Here is a 20303-nt window from a genome sequence, read left to right on the forward strand (position 1 = left end):
TTCCCTTGAATGATTGAGGTATTTAAGCTGTTTAATAATGTTTTGAGAGTTATTAAATTCAACCTTCAGCTCATTATAGTTAATACTTTTGAACGTACAATGTGAATGGCACTCTGCTAGCTGTTAAACATTTACTATATTAAAAAAAAAATCTTTCCTACCCTTGAAGTTTAGATGCTTGATTCAAGATCAGTAAAATCAAGATCAGTGAAACTGTGAAAGAATTAGACAAAATGGACTAAGAAACTGCTCACTTTAGCAGGTTAAAGTGCAAAGACAAGAAATAAAAGAAGCCAACAAACACATTGAGGGGAAAGTTGCACTGAGATTCTGTCTTAGAAGCTGAGGGTAGATTGTACGAATTTGTTAAATGCCTAAATCAACAATGATAACAGTACAGAATGATAATAACACTGACACCATTTTTTCCTTGTGATGATATTTGTGTTTATCCTATCTTTCTCCCAACATTTATCCATTAGTTTATTCCACGAACTTCACTTCATGTGCACCTACAGCATGCAAGGTGTGGAGACAAAGTGAGAAGATCTTCTCACTACCCAGTGAGAAGATAAGTCTCATAGACAAGTAACCAAAATGTGAGATACTAACTGATCTAAATGACATAGATCATAACTCTTATCACAGAAAGGTTCATGGGACAATGTGGACTCTTCTATATCTATCAATTGATTACAAATTTTATTCAGCTATCTTTTGGGTTTTGATTTCTTATTTTATTGTATTTTTGTCAGTGAATGTGATCTGTAAAAGAGAGATTATTTGTATATTTTTGAGACTTCCTTTATGACCCAATAGGTAATCAAATTTGTAAATATTTCAGGCTTAAAAACAATATGTATTCTTTAATTATTCAGTGCCATGTTTGATATGTGTTTATTAGAGTAAACTTATTATTTGTTATTGAACTCTCTTATTTCTTTGCTAATTTTTGTGTTTGCTGTATAATTTTTTTATGATAAGTAAATTAAAATATCCCATTTTAATTATAGTTTCATCAGTTTCTACTTGTAATTCTTTCTGTTCTCACCCTGTATATTTTAAGGCTAAGATTTTAGATATATACAGATTCAGGTCTATTATACTTTCTGGGTGGATTGTTTCCTTTGGCATTAAGTAATAACTCTTTTTATGTCTGATTATGCTTTTTGCCTTAACATCTTGTTTTTTCTAACAGTAATATTGCTACATCAGCTTCCTTTTGTTAATAATTATTGCTATATTGTATTCTATCTCCTTATTTTCCATTTTTCCATGTCACCAAGTTTTTAAAAAAATTACACCTTTATTGAGATATAATTTATTCACTCTTTTAAAGTGTGCAATTCAGTGATTTTTAATATAATCACAGTTGTGCACCCAATACTACTATCTAATTTTAAAACATTTTTCATCACCTCAAAAGGAAACCTCATACTCATTAGCAGTCACTGCCCATTTCCCACTTCCTCCCAGGCCCTGGCAACCACTAATCTACTTCTGTCTCTATGGATTGGCCTTTTGTGGACATTTCAGATAAATGGAATAATCATACAACATGTGGCCTTTTGTGTCTGACCTTTTTCACTTTTCACTTAGCATAGTGCTTTCAAAATTCATCCATGTTGTAGTATGTGTCAGTACTTCATTTATTTTTAAAGTCTGAATAATATTCCATTGTATGGATATACCACATATTATCTATCCATTGATGGACGTTTGGGTTGTTTCTACTTTTTGGCTATTATGAATAATGCTGTTATGAACATTCATGTACAATTTCCTGTGTGGCTACATGTTTTCATTTCTCTTGGGTATATACGCAGAGGTGGAATTGCTGGATGATAGGGTAACTCTATGTTTAACATTTTGAGGAACTGTCAAACTGTATTCCAAAGTGGCTCCACCATTTCACTTTTCCGCCAACAATGTATGATGGTTTCAGTTTCTCCATATCCTTCATCTTATCTTTGCTTAGACATTAAAATCCCAATCCCAAGCCCTTTTGGCCCTATCCTAGTACAAATTCCTTGTGGGCCTTTGTCATGTCAGTTCCCACCTATATAGCTTTGCGTTCAACATATTACTGGCATTTGAATATTTCTTTTTTTTTCTTTAAAAATCGTATAGGTATTAAAACTTAAAAATTGTTTTACTTTGTATTTTTATGTGTTTGTGAAGGTGAGGAAGGGAGAGTGAATATAGGGGATAGGCATTCATATTGGATCAGTTTATCATTCCTGGAAGTTGAGCAGATCAGTGCAATTGCAGTGACTGTGAAATGGTTGACTTAGAGTTACAGGTGTTGTTTTGGGCTATGAGCCGGAGTTTTTCTTCTGGGCTAAATTACTTGGACCATATAGGACCCATTATTATACTGAACTCATTCAGCCCCATATGAACTGACGCATCTTTTTGCTGTTGTTATTTTACAGATGCAAGTTTCCAAAAATAAAACTGAAAAGAAAAAGCCAAAATTTAAAAAAAGGAAAAGGTATGTTTTTTTAAATTAAAAAGTATTATGATAGGGGCCGGCCCGGTGGCGCAAGCGGTTAAGTGCGCGCGCTCCGCTGCGGCGGCCCGGGGTTCGCTGGTTCGGATCCCGGGCGCGCACCGACGCACTGCTTGGTAAGCCATGCTGTGGCAGCGTCCCATATAAAGTGGAGGAAGATGGGCACCGATGTTAGCCCAGGGCCGTCTTCCTCAGCAAAAAAAAAAAAAGAGGAGGATTGGCGGATGTTAGCTCAGGGCTGATCTCCTCACAAAAAAAAAAAAAAAAAAAAAAAAAGTATTATGATAAAATTGAAATATTTATGTACTGGATTTAATTATTATATGACATTTTCCCCAGATATTTGATTCTGTTTCTCTAGGAAACCTTGTGTTTAAAATTTTCCAGAAGAATTAATAAAATAATAAGTAGTAGTCTTAGAAGTATGGAGAAAGTTTTATGTTTATACAAACATGTTGATCCAAAACTTTCAAAGATAAATATCATGTAAGCAACCAGATGATAAGCAGATTTTTGGTTTAAAAATTAGTAATGCAAACCAGAAACAGGCCTTTATAATGAACTAACAAGCCACTGATGAGAAGTTTTAGTGTTTATCATTGAATCTGCCATACAGTGTATTTATTTATTTTTTTTAATGAATGTTAATCAGTGCTGTGTTAAAAGGACTCCTACTCAGTGACAGAGACTGACCCTAATATGATAGTCCTTCTCTTCTACTTTGTCCTTTTTCATAAGATGAATAATTAAATTTTTAAAAAGGACTTCTACTATCTCATCTCAGTTACACTTCACAGTAACCCCATCAAATAGGTAATAGATAATCATAATTATCACCATTTAAAAGATGAAGAATTTGCTTAGAGAAGTTAAATGGCTTTCTCAAGATCTTATGATTAGAGAAAATGCATTTGAACAAATATTTTCTGACTCTAAATCAGCAACATAATGTAGTGGAAAAAGCATGAATTTTGCAGTCTGACAGAATTTAGTTCTGTCATGCTCAACCATTTACCTGTGTTGTTAACTTTCTTAATTTCTCAGAGCCTCAGTTTCTTTATAAAATGAGAGTAACAATTACTTAGTAGGTTTTTGGGGAGACGGATTACATGAAAAAGCCTATGGAAGGTAGATCATTAGTGCTTTTTACCTAGTGAGAGCTGAAATCAATGTTACTCCCCTTTGGTTTTTCGCTGTATCAAGCTGCCTTATTGTATAAAACAACCAAGAAAAAGTACCTCAAGATAAAGAAATATATATTCATAACTTACAATTACCAATGAATACACATGAATGGTCACTTAAATATGTGATTGATCTTTTGAAACTAAATCTGTCAAATTCTTTTTCTAGGAAAGCTATTTTAAAATGCTCTTTTGAAAATGTTTGTTCAGATGATGCCTTATCAAAGGAGAACCTGGGTATGTGAAGTCCTGTCCTGCTCTTATTTCTTTTACCTATATTTAATTCCACCAAATGTAGTTGTAGCCCTTTGAAGAAAACAAATGTTGTACATATATACATATATGAGAAATATTAGTGAGTCAGTTTTGGTATTGATTTATATACTAGGGCTTTTCATTTGTCTTTAGGTTTCTATTCCCTTGAATTAAATTTTCTCTGGCTTTTGTCATGTAATTAATTTTTTTTAAATAAAGCACCAGCAGTTGTGGGAGGAAATACCAGCATCAGTACATTTCAATCCAGACCTCTCTGTTCCAAATTTATTGTGGTCCTAGGGGTGCCAAAGGGAGAGAAAGAAGAAAAGCAGTAGCCTGGGGCTTCCAGCTGAATTAATTGTCATTGGTATTAGAATACAGTAGGGCGAATGTGGAATGCGGGGAGAAAGTTCTAGTTTTCAAGAGCACTTTACTCTTCCTACATTTTCATTAGTCTTGAAAAGCAGGCAAATGCTTATTTGCAAGATGGAACTTTGGCAGCCATGCAAAGAGGTTTCAAAGCCCATTAAAGCCCCAGAAGTTATCCCTGCCATACTCCCTCTCCCTTGTAGCTACCCCCAGATCCTACGGCACTGCATTTCAGTTGGCTAAATAAGCCATTCATTTATAGTCTCATTAAAAGAAAAGAAAGCAGGCAGAGGAAGGACTGAGTAGTTATTAAAAAAAAAAATAATCCTTTTGTTCCTCTCCTAAATCAATATGAAATTCTGTTGTTTCTATCTCTTCTTAAACTTATTCTGCTGCTGTTTTCCTGCTAACCACTGTGCCTTTTCTTGGCTGTTTTCTTTCTTTGTCTCACATGATCAGTTCAGATATTCCTGTAGAAAGACAAAGGTCAGTTTACCCTTGGACTGAGTTCCTACTAGGAGACCCTGGCACTGCAGCTGAAGGCTCTAATGCCGGAATCCTTCTCTCTTCCAACTCGCATGGGATACTACAGAAGGAATCCATTGACTGGAAAAGACTCTTCCGTGTAAATAAGTGAATACATCTCAGTAGTTATCCATGTAAAGGGGGGCTCTTTCAGGAGTCTCACATTCTGTATGGCTCTGAAAGTCTCAATAGTTAATTATTAAAATAGTTAACCCGATCTGTGTTTTACTCCTTCATCCCATTTTGAACGACTGAAGAGCAGAAACATCTAGTCTGCTATGTTCTTTGCAAGAGCTGACTAATTCCTGAAAGAGTGGTTCTTTTTCAATAATTTAACTCTCCTCAGGTTTTTTTATTCCCTATCCATATTTCTCTGGATCCCTTGATCAAGCCTCTGATATCTCTCATTTCTTCTTAGCTTAAGGTAGGACCAGTCCCAGATCAAGTGATAGAGGAAAATTATAACATCTTCTTGAATCTCTGCCCCACTTTTTGGATCCTCTTTCCTTACACTTGTGGGTGCTAAATTCTCTCATTAGTCTACTGCCCCAGATTTGCTGTTCCTTTATGGGTTTTAAGCTCTGCCGATTGCTTCTCTGTCTCCCTTCGTTAGAGATCAAGAGAAGAGCAGCTACTTTACCTCTCCAACTATCATTTTCTTCATCTGTAATAAAGAGATGCAGTTGAAGATCTCTTATCCAGCAAGGAGAGGATGGTTTCTGGAGATTACTAGAAAAAATTGAGGAATCCTTAAATAATTTAAACGGTGCGCCATGGCCTTATAAAGATTTAAACTAAGAAATAACTATTTCTGGAGTATATCTGTATTTTTTGGAAAATTGCTACCAGAAATATCGTGTATTATATTTGTATTGTCCCTATAACTCATTTTTCTAGTGTTTAGGGACAAGAAAATTCATCTATGATGAAGAAATAATAATAGCAGGAATAATGATGATAACCAACACCTATAACAATTACTATGTGTCCCCCCATTCTAAACGCTTTATATATATTAGTTTATTTAACTCTCACAAGATCTATATGAGGTAGATAAGGTAGATATTATTATATTTCCCATTTTATAAATGGAGAAACTGAGTCACTTAAGAGGTTATAGACTTTTTTAAGGTTACATAGCTTCTTAAAATTAAAGTGTGCAGCTATTTCCTTGATTGCTGTGAGTACCAAGAATCTTATAAATTTATGTTTTTTTTGGTACAGCATTTTTGGCCTAAGCATTTTTAAAATTTGATTACTGCCCTTCATATCCTGCTTAATAAATTGACTTTGGTTTTTTTTTTTAGTCTTTTGATTTTTGTCATTTGTTTTATTATATCACTGTTTTCTGTTGGTAAATACCTCGTTTCTTTTGGGAGAGTAGACAGTCGCTAAAAGTTTGAATTAAAAGATTGACATATTACCCAGAACCAACTAATAATCTATTAGCATTTATCATTAAGTTAGCAATGGATGGTTGCTACCACCCATTCATCAGCCACCTGAGATAGGTAAGCTTAGGAGGATGGTTAATATAAGAAAGAAGGTGACCCCTAGAGCAGCATGAAGGCCTTGTGGCCTGGGTCTGGAGGGTAGGAAGGATGAAAAGTGCTATCTTGATACTCAAGACAAACTTTGCCCACCTACTCTGGGTTTGGAGTTACCTTTAACCTCTAGGCTAAAAGGTGGATGGCCCTCATGCCCCTTTCCTAAAAGCGCCGTGCCTCCTATTTCTATTTGTGTCTCCAGGAATAGTGCTGTCTCCTTCATTACATTTCAACCTGTATTTCACTCATTACATTTAAATTGTAAGCGCACAGAGGAGTCTTTGTGGTTCCTTAAAAACAAGATAGAACCAAGTACTTTTACCTCCTCCTCGCCTTCCTTCTCTATTAGAATGCCTTCAGAATTTTAACATTGACATGGCCCTGCAAATTTATTTAATAGGATTTTTTCAATGCCAGCTTTAGGGTAACCCAACCAGTAGCTCTTTATGTAAGAAAGGAAACGGGTTCTTTAAACATTTAATAGAGAAGTAGAAATTAAATAAAACTCTATAAATATACATTTAAAAGCTTTTAAAATAGTGATTCATTTATTGAGACAAACAGTTATTTCTTATCAGGAATGGAAAAACAGCACTGATTTATTTTATACAAATTCATTTTTAAAAGCCAGATATGGACTTCAGAATAAGAGATACTTTTTTCTTTCTTTTTTTTTTTTAACTTTCTCTGAGTGATAGAGCAGCTGTAATGCTACCACTTTACTCTCAACAACAAATTGAAACAAGTCGGGGAAACTACAGGATAACAGTATTGATAGAAGATGATTGGTCATGCAATCAACAAAGGCATTCATTCTGTCTCTATCTTTGGAGGATATCATTGACCAATTTTGATAACCTAGTTTGTAGGTTACAGTAACTACTATTTCTTGAGAATTATTTTTGAACTCTATCAGGTTACAATAAAGGAATACCTATTTAGAAAAGCAAACCTCCCATTGCTCTGGAAACAGAATTTGACATCAGTCAAGTTAGTGTTATGAACTCTGGTTGATTTATGAAGTTATCCATTACTTTGTCTACTCTTTGATCAAAAGGTAGTGTACATGTTTTTCCGGATCACTTGAAAATGGAGAGCCTACAATGCCATTCACCAATGACATTCATTGTAATAAATTGATTGTATTTTAGCCTAGCCTTAGAAATATAAAGATGTTTGTGTGCCATTTTTCCTTTACAGCATAGCTCAAAATCCATCTTCTCAACAGTGCATTAAATGTCAGTATCAATTTCCATTGACTCAGAATGTAAAGTAGGAAAACACAGCATCTGTGAGTGGGACTGGGGAATGCTTGTGGAGATAACCACAAGTAGTGGTCTGTTAAGTATCAGGTTACTAAGTACAAAATCTGTCATAAAGAGAGCTTAATTTCATTAACAAAATTGCTTCAATAAAAATGTACATTCCTCTAGAAAATTCTGATTTAGTAGACATGGGGTTGCATTCATATTTTTTAATAAACTCTCCAAGGTGATTCTTAGGCCCACCAAATTTTGAATACCATTGTTCTAGAATGTAATATTTCTTACTCTGTGCTCTTAGGCTTTAGCAATTAGCCTGGAACACAGATCTATGTGGATACAACTAACGTGTCAATTATAGTTTTTGTTGGTTTGTTTTGTTTTTAAAAGTAGGAACTGGTTCTGAGGTGTGGAATGGCTTATCAGAAAGCTGTTTTCAAACTGTTTTTTCTTTGGGGTTTTTTTTGGTGAGGAAGATCAGCCCTGAGCTAACATCCGTCGCCAATCCTCCTCTTTTTGCTGAGGAAGATTGGCCCTGGGCTAACATCTGTGCCCATCTTCCTCTGCCGCATATGGGATGCCACCATAGCATGGCTTGACAAGCGGTGAGTTGGTGCGCGCCCAGGATCTGAACCTGCGAACCCCGGACCACCGAAGCGATGCATGCGCACCTAACCACTGCGCTACTGGGCCGACCCCTGTTTTCGAACTGTTTTGAAAGAAGTTTTCCAGAGAGAAAAGCTAAGATTGGCTGGGAAACAGATGATGGCCGGGAAGGCTCGTTGGTCTATGCCGGTTCTCTTGAGTCCCTGACACTTAGGAGGCACACAATAAGCATTTGTTGATTGAATGTAAAAGTAGTTGGGGCAAGCAATAAATATTAACAGAAAAATTATTTTTGTAGACAAAACTGTAATGTGAAAAATATAAACAAAAAATTGTTTTTCCAGTACTGTAGTGACAACCAAGAAAGGGAAAACTTTCTATTATATAACCTCCCATGACTTTATTTAACACTATTATTTAATAAATGTTTTAGCATAATCTTAAAATTTCCTTCTTATGAGTAATAGATAAGAGAAAATTATCAACAAAGAAGATGATAATAAAATATGGATTCCTTTGAACTGGAGGAAAGGAAACAGTGCGTAAAACTTTTCACATTAATAATCTGTTTTTTACCTCACAACATGCTTAGTTTACAAGGATACCTGTGAGCGTGTTCACACACACACATGTAAATGGATGTACATATCATATGCACTCTTCCTAAACATTATTAATCAGAAAAATTTTAAATATGTTCAACAGTTAGATTAAAAGTTCACGTTATTGCTGAGAACACCTTGCTTCTGTATTCAGTGATAATATCTTTAGCTCTGAAGTGTGTGTCCTACTTGGGTCTATTTCTATGTTCCGTGAACTTTCAGCTGCTCTACCTAGTGTGATTCCTGGTGACCTGCCAATGAATGGTGAATACTAGGAGGTGGTATGTCAGATTTTTGTAACCAGAGTAGAAGGTGATGGGATGTGTATTCATGGCCTTTCTCTTTGAATCATGTTGCCTTTGGAAGGACTTCTCAGATGCTCCATCTGTCTCTTATACAGGACAGCTGGCCACACATGGCCCCCTTTCCTGGATCTTTACTTCAATAAGACTCTATATCAAACGAAAATGTTTGTTTTATTTAAATTAGGAATTCAGTTACAAATTGTTAATCAGTAGTTGAATCTATAGAGTTATAATAGGCATTTATTTCTTTGGTGGGGGATTTTATTTTATCTCAGCAAGTTCAATGAATTACCAGACTTTTTCCCTACTTATATATTTATATCATGGTAGCACACACAAAACAACTTGTATAAGTGTGGTATTTTTTTTTTTAAATATCAGATTAAGCAATTAAGATGTGTTGATATTTGGGTTAGGAATAGCCTGTGTTTAGCCTAGCCACTTAATTACATGGCTTCCCTTTTTAGTCAGTAGTTTTAGTATTTATTGCAGGGATTGGCAAACTATGGCCCACAGTCCACCAGTCACTGCCTGTTTTTGTAAATAAAGTTTTATTGGAACCTAGCCACTCTCATTTGTTTATATACATGTCTATGGTTTGTACTACAACAGCAGAATTGAGTAATTGTGACAGAGACTATCTGGCCCACAAAGCCTGAAATATTTACTCTCTAGCCTTTCACAGAAAAAATTGCTGACCCTTGGTCTGTAAATAACATAATTTAATATAATGCCCTTGGCTGCTGACTGAAAAAAAAAAAACTTCTAGTGAGCTTTTGATGTTTCAGGATACTGTATAGTCTACATGTAGCAAGAACATCACCTACATTTTTCAAGGAATAATTGTAAAAGATTCACCTGGAAGTCCATAATAATTTTGCATCAAGCAGAGGCATATATGAAAATTATATGAAATAATTTCTTTTTTATCTTGTAACATTTAGAAGATTTCCTCTTTTTGGGTGGTTAAGATTATGAATTAGATTGAATTAATTAAGATGTAGCATTTTTTAATATATTAATGATGTTTCTCTAGTTGTCTCCGAGACAGAAGTTTTACTAAAAGAGCTGGAGCAAATGCTACAGCAAGCGCTCGAGCCCACAGCAACACCTGATGAGTCTGAAGAGGAACATGGCAAGGAAATAAATACAGGAGAAAAGGTAGTATTGATGGTTATTATCAGGCCTAAATAGCAACTTCAAATTCTTTAAATGGCAGAAATTGCTCCTGGATATACATTTTAATTATATGGAAAACTTTTTTGTTTCTGATTGATCCCTTGATTATCATGAGTTGAATAATAAACTAGTAGCCTGTTGAGAAATCAGAATATATCTGTCACTCTTTGAAACAATATCTGTGTTTGAGCAGAGGAGCTCTTTTTATTTTAGATCTTTGAGGTTGGAATGAAGAAAGACAGAGGGGGCTCACTGTAGTTGAGGGGGTGCCACTACAGAGAGACCTCTCCCCTGCTGCCAGTCTTTACAGTGGGGAGAAGGGGCCAGGACACGAGCAGCTCGCTGGGAAATCTGCCTTATCTGGTTCATGCACAGGGATAACCTCAATAGGGACCAACCTCATTATTAACATACTGGAGGTAGAATGTTTCATTGGAATACATTTCACCATTCATAACTAGATTTGTCCTTTTTTTTTCTTTTGGCCAACTATGTTGGACTGAGAAAGACCATGCATGCTTACTTTATTCAGTACTTGTATATGACAACATAAATTTTAAATTGGTTGACAAACTGCTCAGCACATCAGCTCTATGTCTCTGTAAGTAAAATGAGGGTACAAGCCCAGGTCATTAATACAGAGCAGCAATGTGGTAGGTGTAAGAAAAATAAGGTGTGAGGCAGACTTCTACAAGGCAGTACAGCTGTTCCCTAAGTAGTTAGGAAGAAAAACAGCAGCGAGGAGTCATGTATCCTTAAGGTTTCATTCATTCTCTCATTCATTCATTTAGATAAATAGTGTGCCTGGAGTCAAGAGAGCACAGTGGTCAGGAGCACTGACTCTGGAATATAGAGCCTGTTCCCAATCCTGGTCCTTCCAGTTAGTACTGGCATAATTTGGCAAAGTTGCTTATCACTTGCCTCAGAGGATTGTTTTGAGGGTTAAATAAGGCAAACCAGGAAAAGTGCTTTGCATAGTAACTGACGCCTAAGGTTAGCTATTATTATAGATAAGAATTGGCAATGGCAGTCACTAGAGGGAATAAGTGCTAAGATTTCCTTATTTCATCTCTTTCCTCACATTCTCACTTTGAGCAACCACTCATCCCCAAGTTTATCTGTTCTCAGATGCTGTAAAATTTACATTTATAAGTGTACAAGGTTGTTTACACACTTTGGCAGACTGTTCAATTGCATGATTTCATTCAGAACTTCAACGTGAACAAAGATGATTTTTAAACATCTCCTTTATTGAATTAGAAATCAAGAAAATATACAGAATTTATAGTTAAGGAGATCAATGTGTTACAAGAAAATAAATGTTAAAAATTCTGAGTTGAAAAACACAATAGTTTCCTTAATCAGCACCAGCAATACCAACTTCTACCTGAATTTGTGTGGGTTGTAAATGCCATTTTTCCAGTTAGAGTTCCTTTTTTAAAAAACTTGTTTTCTATATATAGATCTTACCTTTTGTAGAACAAAATCTATAGATTGGTAACATATATCTTATATACATATAGTTAATATACAAATTATTCTTTTCTAGAAAATGTGTGTTTCCTTTGAGCACCGTATGGTTTTGTGCAAGGTTTTTTCAGTCTTTGTGTTTGTCTTTTCAAAAATACAGCTAGGTTGATTTTTACAGAGATGTCCTGGAGCTTTTACAACCACAGAATTGGCTTCTGTTTTGCCATTATAACAAGTAACTTGATAGAACAGAAAATTACTTCTGATTTTTATTTCTTAAGGTAAAATACATGGTTTTAATACATCACCAGGCAGGAGCTTACTTTTTGTTTTAAATTTTTGTCATATTTTATGCTTTCAAAAGACATCTAGGAATTGTAAAAATTAGCAACTTGAACTTGTTGGCAGGCAGGTGAGTGCCTCCTGCTGACTGGTTCATAAGCCACTCTCCACACTGAGCTTAGTAAGTCTGGCATTCATGCCGGGTTCAAGATATTTAGGGCCTTGTTCACTTTTAAATGAGGAGAATAGCAAGGAAACCAGCCATCAAAGCTGGAGCAATTTCTAGTTTAAAAGTAAAGAAATGATCACTCCAGGGATTTCTTTTTTTTTTTTTTTTTTAGTTAGTATGAAAAATTAATATGGCTTCCAAAGGTAACACCACTTAAAACTGGAGATGTGTTTTGTTTTTAGGAGAAAGTGGCCTCTTGTAAGCTAACACACCAAAAAGAGCAACCTGATAATTTTTTTAAGTTCTGAGCATGATTATTTTCTGAGCAGAAAATCTTGTTTGAGCTATTTTCAAAGTTGTAAATATGATGATGTTTTCATCAGTCATTTCACGTATTCAGTTTCAAGTTGATTACTCTCAAGCATTTATAACAGTGGATGAGAGTAACAACATGAAAAAACATATACACACATGGATAATCAAAATTCATTTCTATTTGTCATTGAAATACTTTATGAGATTATTTTCCTCAGTAAAGTCACCTTCCTAATTATGTTCCTCTTTAGCTAATATTAGCAGTGGTTGACATGCCCCGACTTGGCAAGCGATGGGAGGGAATTAATTTCAGATTTTTATAAAATCTACCTGAATAATTCACAAATTAGATAATCCATATACAAATAAGACAGAGTTTACTGAATAATTATTTGTATTAAAAGGTACATTTTTGATATAGGATAACACTTGTATAAACTACATGTATATTCTTTTTTTTCTTAAATTTTATGGAAAGTTAATTCTACGTTTAATGAACCTTGAAGTTATAAATCTCATATGTGTATGTGTGTTTGTATTGTTTTTGCCAGTGTCCTTTCCCACTAAGCTGGAGCAAACTATCAGTATTCTTAAGTAATGCAGATGCTTACGAGAAGATGACCACAGAAAATGTGACTAAAACAGTTTTATTTATTTATTTATTGTTTTGTAAGGAAGATTAGCCCTGAGCTAACATCTGCCAATCCTCCTCTTTTTTTTTTGCTGAGGAAGATTGGCCCTGGGCTAACATCCATGGCCATCTTCCTCTACTTTATATGGGATGCCGCCACAGCATGACTTGACAAGCGGTGCCTCGGTGCGTGCCCGGGATCCAAACTGGCAAACCCCGGGCCACCGCAGCGGAGCGCGCACTTAACCGCTTGTGCCATCGTGCCGGCCCCTAAAACAGTTTTAAGTTATATTCTCTATAATAATAATTTTAAAAGTAAACAAATATAGAAAAACTCATGTAATTTAAATGACTGCATTTTTCCAAAGCGTAAAATTAAAACTAAAAGCGTGCAATGTTGGGGAATAGAGACAGGACCTAAATAATGTTATTCTTGTACTAACACATTTACTATACATTATACTATACATAGGGATTATTATTTGACCACCAGCATAACAGAAAACTTTGTAACTTTTGTGACTTGAGGAGTTACTGAAAATTTTATATTTTGTTCAAATAATTAAGCCTGGTCTTCAAGTAAATTTTATGTAGATCTGATTAATTGTATGGTTATTTTTACAGTCATCTAAATGCAGCTCTGAAGCTCCTGCAGGCAGTCCATTTGAAAACCAGTATGAAGAGGACTATCTTGTAATTGATGGGATAAAATTAAAAGCTGGAGAATGTATTCAAAATATAACTAACAAGTTTAAAGAAATAGATGCTTTGATGTCTGAATTCTAGAGCATTATAGATATTTTCAAAAGTTATTTAGAAAAATATTTACATCTTTATATTTTCCAAAAAACTCAAAAATGTTTAGTGAAATAGGTATACATTATACCAAAGTTGATCTTTGTAGTAACTTTTTACTGTATATTTTGAGAATATCCATTGTTTTGAGAGCCAATCAAATGGTATTTAAGTTATTGTTAAAAATTTAAAATTTAAGAAATCCTGATATTTGTATTTGTAGATTTTTTTTTTCTTATTTGCCTTAATTTTAAAATGGTTTATGAAACTTATTGCACAAACACATGCTTTACAATGGTTATTTAGGCTCTTTATTCAAATGTGGCTAGCTGTTAAAATGGTTACCAAGGCTGTTATAATTGCTAGAGATAATTCAAATCTAATATACTTAGAGAATGTGTATTTGTAATGGAATTGAGCTATTGTAAAATAAAAGGAAATAATAAAAAAATGGTTGTATAATAGGGTTAGAGCTTTATTTTAAAAACAAAAATATCTATTGTCTTATTATGTTGGAAACAATCATTTCAACCACAGTTCCCAAAACTAAATGATTAACAGAGTTTGTGGAGGTCTTTGTAAGATCAGAATTCTGGACTCTTCCCCACCAAATCAGTATCTCTGAAGGTGAGGATGGGAAAATCTAATTTAAAATATACAGAGATGAGCTAAACATATTCACTATTTAAAAAATCCAAACCATATAGAAAAGTAAAAAGTACATCATGCCATGCCATTCCCTTAACTTCTTCCCTGAAACCCATTCCTTACAGATTCCCATGAACAGTTTTAGCGAATGTTCTTCTAGATCTTGTTCTATGCACGTCAAAATGTGTATATATGCACATCCATCTCTAGTTTCAGCTCTGGCTCTTTGTCTCTGCCAGTCTCTCTCCCTGCGGGCAGGGGGTTGGGGAAAGGGCATTCCAAGCACATAAAAACAAAAAACAAAGCTTAAAGAGAGAAAAAAAGCAAGAGAGCATCTGGGACCTGCTGTTAGTTGAATTAGCTAAAGTGACGTGTGAGGGTAAGAAGGTAAGCCACAGCAGATGAAGAGGGCCATGTACACAGGCTAAAGTGCTTATAATGTACCCTGAAAATTATAGGGACCAAGTGAAGAGTTTTAAACAGTGGAATCTCTTTCACGTTTCAGAAAGATCACACCAGCAGCAGTGTGAAGAATGGAGTGAGAGGGAGTCACACTGGAGTCAGGGGACCAGTTAGGATACTACTTTGGGAATTCAGTTGCGAGATTATGAGAGTCTGAATTATAGTGGTGCTGCAATGGAGAGAAGAATCTTTAGAGATTCCAGCTACATTAACATCAATGGATTATCATCATTTAGAGATAGGATATGGGGATGAGACAGTGGGAGGAGTCAAGGACAACTCCTAGTTTCTGGTATTCACAATGGTGTTCAATGAGGTAGGAATGCATGCTGTTTAGAAACATGAGACAAATACCAAGTTTGGGCCAAACTGTGTGAGTTCAGCAGAGATTCTCATCTATTCATGCTTTGACAAAGACTGCATTTCAATATCACTCTAAGAACCAGAGTGACTAGGAATAGTCTCTCAACACATCATGTTTAAATTCTACGTGGTATTAAACAGTGAAGGCTAAGGCTTCATTTTTTTCTTCCAGCTGAATTTACTCCACAGCATTTCAGAAAAATTCTTCCTCTTTTTCTTGGCAGTATGATTTTATATTCACAACCTACAAGATATCTCAAGAAGTAATTGATCCCGCTTTTTGTTACTGCTTAGAATCAACTATGAAAATGACTGCAATCATATTTGAAAGACTTTATCCACCATTCAGTTGTTTGATATAACCCCCCATCTAGTAAATTAATTACATCACTTGCAGCTCATTCCTCTTGGTGGAACAGTCAGTGCTCATCAAAGTCAGATTCCATAAGTAAGATACTGAAATTTCCAGAATGAATTCATCTCTGCTATGTTCTGAGTTGTAAAAGTCTGGAATTTCCACTGAAATCTTTGTGTACTTGAGCAGCTCAAAATGGTTCTGAGAACAAATATTTGGGTTTGCGCTGTCTGCAAAGGAAACTGCAGTCTCCTTCCTCTTCTTGGAAACCTCTATCCATGTGACAATACAGGCTTTCAAATTTTGAGATAGAATGTGCCCCGGGAAAGAGATGAAGGAACAATCAACTAACGTCTCTGTCCTTAGGGCTGAGAATCATACCTGGCTGGCAAACCCTCCCTACTGGTAAATATCTCATGTTCAGAGGCAGACCATATAACATAGACCAGGGCACAGGAGTGGGACTGTGGAAACAGAATACCTGCCTTCAGATCCTGGTTCTGCCATCTTCTAGCTGGGAGACACGAGGCAAGTTATTTAACTTCTCTGAGCCTAGGCTTTTTTTACATCTATAAAGTGGAGGTTGCTGTGAAAGGAAACATATTGATATACATAAAATGCATATAACAATCCTAATACATAGAAAACTATGCAAGTTATGACTATGATTATTGTTGACTCAGAGCATTTCTCTTTTGACTGCCCTTGCCATGCCTCTCCCATGCCTAATGGACTAACATGCTCCTTTCAACAGAACCTGAGGTCACGCACCTGCTTCTGGGGAACTGAGACCAAGAACTATGTGTGATTAGCCGACTTCTAGCGCAGGTCTAAAGGTGGGTAAAACTCTACATTTATAGCTAGAGCCTCTTGCTAGGCCCAAAGGAGAACATCGTGAGGAAATTGCATCTACCCAACAAGGGAGGTTAAATTCTAAGTATGCTAGTTATATCATATTTGATATGTGAGGTATAAGGCAATATGTCAGGGCCTTCTGCCCAAGCATTTGGGCTGGAAGAAGAGTCCCTCTTTGTCCAGTTTGAGAAATGACTGACTGATCCTCTTTGGAATGAGTTGGGCCAAGCCCTTCTAGTCTACAGCCTCCATGAACTTATGGAAGATCTAGGTCCATTGAAATCTGAGTCCCTGGTTAGATCTGCAGGCCCTGGAGAGTTGAGCACTAAAGCCAGCTCTGTTACCCTATATTCCAGGAAGTCCTAGGCCATTTGCTTCATGCTAGAAGCTGAATTTATGCAGAGATTTTTAGTGGTAAGAGGCTTAGCTCTATCTTTATCGGAGGCAGGCTGCATACTTTTGATAGGTTAGTCTCTTGTTGCCACCAGTGAGATAAAGAGGAAAGTGTACCTGTGTACTTGCAAAAGTGTATAGTGTCTACAGCCTTGAACTTACTGGCTCCGTAGTGGAGGGTGATGGGCCACAGACAGTTAATCCATCTACTAATAGGCCTAGGCACCATCATAAACTTTGTAAATCAGTCTAGAGTCTTTGTGGAAAAAAATGGGGATTAGCTCTTTATGGAAGAATCTTTCAATAATGAAACTGAGTGACCTGTGCAGTGCTTTTGATGGAACCAAACCATTTTACTATCTAATGGCTCTATCAAATAGCTGATATTTCATGACTCCACCGTTTATTGGGGATAACAAATGGTAGAGTTCTGTTCTGGATACTTCCAAACCAGTAGAATTTGCACCTGTAGCCTTTCCAAGGGACAAAGGTAAGATTTTGAAAATCCTAGAAATATCCAAATCCTGTTCTATTGTTTCTTCTCCCTATAGGGTCCCAAGAGATCTAGACATAGTACAATTAAAAAATTCTAAGTACTTTAGGGCTGAACCAACTCTTGATGCATCTCAGTAGAGTTCTAGAAGAGTTGATTAGTACAGATAAATTTGGCCATAAGGTCCCAGTGGGACATTCTGTGTCCACAAATCTAAATGTTAGGATTTTTCCACCCATTGATTTGTTGCATGGTATAAGCACTCAAAGTGGTGAGCAGCATAAGCAAATGAAAGGGCAGAGAAGAGAGGAGAAAATAGTTTCCAAGAAAAATTTTGAAAGAATGAATTGTTTGCTTTTAAATGCATATAGGAAGGTAGTATAAGGAAGAGATATGCTCAAAAACAAAACAAACAAACAAAAACACAGTTTGCAAACAGCCTGAAAGTTGCTAGATTGGAAAATAAAACTGTTTCTTATCTTCAGCCTCTCCAGCCAGAAAAAGATTCTCAAATTAAGATATAGCCTGGGGACAAAGATAAAGTCCAGGGCATGGTTGTTGAATTATAGCAGGAAAGACAAAGACCTAATCAAGGTGGCTTGCAGGAAAACAGGGCCTCAGAGTAAAGACCCAATCAGAGGTGTGGCTGTAATATATAATATTGTGACTACAAAAGATTACAAAGTGAATTTTAGTAGATCTTTCAACTGGACAAAACCTCCTATAAATCTTAAGAGGCATGGTACTACAGCCACCTGAGGTGCCCAAAGTGCTAGTAATTAAATCTGGAGAGAGAAGGATGTCTTGGAAAAAAATGCGATTTTGACACATGGAATGAACTGGAATCGAATACATAGAAAACCCACTAAGTTGTAGAGAAAGTGACATTGCCAAAGTACTACCAGCCTGAATTAAAAGAGACTGAAACTGTTCAAGAGGGAAAATAGACGTCTAAGCCTCCAATTTTCTATAGGCAAGAAAGAGGCTGGGAAAACTTCTTAGCCACCAAAACGAGGTATAAGTTTCAATGTCTTCTTCAGAAGCAAATGAGAAAGGTGATGGAAAAGGATATCTCAGAGGACGGAGCCAGGAGCTGTAGAGAACAATGGACTGGGGATGTTCCACACCACCCATCCACCCCAGCTTGCCTCTTCTTCTGCTGGAAACAGAACCAAGATCTAATCAAGAAACATTTTCTACTCATGGCCAGGGAACTTGGCTAATTTGCCTAGAGGGATTTCAGAATTGCTAAGGCCCAAGTTTTCTCTTTTTGAATAGGGGTGTTTATTGTGATTTTCCTGTTCCCGTTGTACCACTACATATTATGTGGGTGTGGGGAGGGGATGGGCCAATAATTTGTCTTTTTAGTTCATAGGTCCAGTTCATGTCTGGACCAGATATAGATCATGAAGTCCTAAATGTTGAGCCTGATACCATGATTGGGTGAGACTTCTGGGTATCCATTGATGGGGATGGGGATGTTTTCATACTGGAGGGATATGAATCACATGGCCAAGGAGGTAGACAGTAGTTGATTGAATTATTGACCCAAGTTCTTTGTGTTTTCCTGCAGTGTGTCACTACCATGGTCCTATCATGGGCAGATGGGCTTCCCTGCCTTGTGACTTTGGGCTTGACTTCCTGCTTTGATCAATAAAATAGGCCTGAAGTGGTGGTACCAATTTTTAGTCAAGGCCTTAAGAGGCTTTGAGTGTTTTTTCTTTTCTTTTTGTACCTCTGCCATCACCTTGAGAAGAACATGCCTTAGCAAGCCCTCTGGTTCAGGAAGGATGAAAGACCATGGAGAAGACCCAGACCCATAGAACTGCAGAATGAAGGAGAGCTGCCCCAGGTGATCTATAGATCTGTAGAATAAAGGATTGTTGTTTTTTGCCACTGAATTTTCGGGTGGTTTGTTACACAGAATTATTGTGGCAATAGTTAACTGGCACACTTGGCTTCTTGGTTCCAGCAACAACTGCACAGACCAGCTGTGGTGTCAGCTTTCCAGCTGTACCTAGCCCATGGGATATTTTCTCCTTAGGGTGGAACTACTATCAATATAGTCTTGCCTCCTGGATTGAACCCAGAGTGCTAGCCCAAGGCCTTCTGCCCAGTGACCTTCCCAGCTTTGTCTGGATCTGGCCCAGACTGGCCCCTCAACTGGTGCCCATTCCCTGCCCAGCCCACGGTGGTGAGTTTTATTGTAAATTGCCTCAGATTGCTTTGTCAAGGAGGCAACATATATATAGATATTAGAAATAAATAGGATACCAGCACCACCAGCATATCACTAAGAGTTTATAAGAGTAGGTCACTTCTTCCTTTTAAGTATTTTTAGACTATAATAATCACATAGAGTTGGAAATATGTCCACCATGGTGGAATGTCTCATTTGGCAAAGAAAAGTACGCATGTATTCCATCCATTGCACTTTCGTGTTGTGTAATAGGATTTTAAGTTACAAAATCTAAGTTTGGGTCCATATTTTAGCCACTAACTTATCTAAGTTAGTGGAAACGCCAGAATTTGAGTACATTTCTTTCTGTTTCCAGATCCCACACTCTTGACTACTGTCTATATTGTTTGATAATCTGGTTACTAACTGGATGATGGAAGGATCATCTAGTTTCCTCAAAAGTAAAAGGGGGATGGAACTATCTAAAGCAAAGCATTGTTTGAGGAATAAATTATGTATTTTATGTGAAAGTGCTTTGTAAATCAAC

General features: G+C 36.4%; 1 protein-coding gene across 1 annotated transcript in view; it reads left to right on the forward strand.

Moving 5' to 3' along the window:
* ZCWPW2 (zinc finger CW-type and PWWP domain containing 2) overlaps positions 1-14476 on the forward strand; it is a 78140-nt gene extending 63664 nt beyond the window's left edge. Inside the window, 4 exon segments of the mRNA XM_058554192.1 lie at positions 2436-2494; positions 3866-3933; positions 10204-10328; positions 13838-14476. Of these exon segments, the coding sequence (XP_058410175.1) occupies positions 2436-2494; positions 3866-3933; positions 10204-10328; positions 13838-13999 (414 nt within the window). The 3' untranslated portion in view covers positions 14000-14476.
* Positions 14477-20303: the final 5827 nt, after the last annotated feature.

The sequence above is a fragment of the Diceros bicornis genome, chromosome 2, assembly GCF_020826845.1.
Source record: "Diceros bicornis minor isolate mBicDic1 chromosome 2, mDicBic1.mat.cur, whole genome shotgun sequence".
Classification (NCBI taxonomy): Eukaryota; Metazoa; Chordata; class Mammalia; order Perissodactyla; family Rhinocerotidae; genus Diceros; species Diceros bicornis.